Here is a 1,234-nt window from a genome sequence, read left to right on the forward strand (position 1 = left end):
CGTGGCGGTGGGCGGAGCACCCTCGCGGGCTGGTGGGCGTGGAGCCGCGGGCTGGGTGGGCCAGGCGCTGGTCAGGACGCTCACGACCCGAGGACGCAGGCGCAGGCGCAGGGAGCTCCTAACCCCCGAGCCTGAACGGCGTCCTCGCGAAATCAGCCTGCGCCAGGCGCTGGGCACGTCCCCGGGCCTCGCGGGTGCGCCCAGGCTGCCCGCCCCCCCACCGAGCGGGCAGCTGTCTCCGTGAACCCGCTCGGCATGTTTATTAAGCATCGCCCAGGCGGTGGGCACAGGCAGTGGGCGGAGCCTACTTGCTGTCCGGCCGTTTGAGCTGCTCCTTGCCATTGACGGTCACGGACTTGAGCCGCCCGTCCTCCTCCACCTCCACGCGCTCCTGCCCGTTCTCCACGATGCGCTTGGTGGTGACCTTGTGTCCGTTGACCATCTCGGTGGACGACATCACCGACTTGAAGCCCGAGCTGCCCGAGCCAGAGCCGGCGAAGGATGCAGACGAGAAGGTGGCACGGCTGGCGCTGCCCCCGCTGCGGCCCAGGGTGTTCAAGGCTGAGAAAGCCTCCACGAAGGCCGGGAACTCGCCGAAGCCGGCCGAGAGGGCGCCGCGCAGCCCGTGGCCCCGGCCCGCGTGCTCGCTGCCGAGCCGGCTGTCCCAGAAGCCGAAGGAGAAGGGGTCCAGGCCTCCGAAGAACTCGCGGAAGATGTCCTGGGGGTTGCGAAAGGTGTAGCCGCTGTCGAAGGGGCTGCTGTAGCGGGTGCCGGCCCGCCAGCTGTCGCAGCCCGCGCGGTCGTACACCAAGCGCTTCTTGGAGTCGGACAGGACCTCGTAGGCCTCGGACACCTGCTTGAACTTCTTCTCGGCCTCCTCCTCGTTGTCAGGGTTCTTGTCGGGGTGCCAGCACAAGGCCAGCTTGCGGTAGGCCTTCTTGATGTCCTCCTGGGAGGCGCTAGCCTGCACCCCCAGCACCTCGTAGTAGTTAGGCATGCCGAGGGCCGGGGCGGTGAGGAGACGCAGGCCTGGGGCCCGGGTGGCCGGTGGGCGCGGGCGGCAGCGGCGGCCTGGGGCCCTCGACGGGGGCCTGGCTGGAGTCTGCTGGCTCCAGGGCAGGTTACCGTTTCATAGTACCAGCACCTCCGCTAGAGGGGCAGGGGGAGGGGAGGGCACTGCCGCTGGGACCCGGCCACCAGGCCCCGCAGAGGCAGAGCTGGCTGGCCCTTTGTG

At 69.9% G+C, this 1,234-nt stretch overlaps 1 protein-coding gene across 1 annotated transcript; it reads right to left on the reverse strand.

Moving 5' to 3' along the window:
- Nucleotides 1–304: 304 nt before the first annotated feature.
- DNAJB8 (DnaJ heat shock protein family (Hsp40) member B8) lies at nt 305–997 on the reverse strand (the record flags this gene model as incomplete). The annotated part of the gene is made up of 1 exon (XM_082847361.1): nt 305–997. The coding sequence occupies one exon, from the start codon at nt 995–997 to the stop codon at nt 305–307; it is 693 nt and encodes a 230-aa protein (XP_082703487.1).
- Nucleotides 998–1,234: the final 237 nt, after the last annotated feature.

This window comes from Leucopleurus acutus (genome assembly GCF_964270905.1).
Source record: "Leucopleurus acutus genome assembly, chromosome: 10".
NCBI lineage: Eukaryota > Metazoa > Chordata > Mammalia > Artiodactyla > Delphinidae > Leucopleurus > Leucopleurus acutus.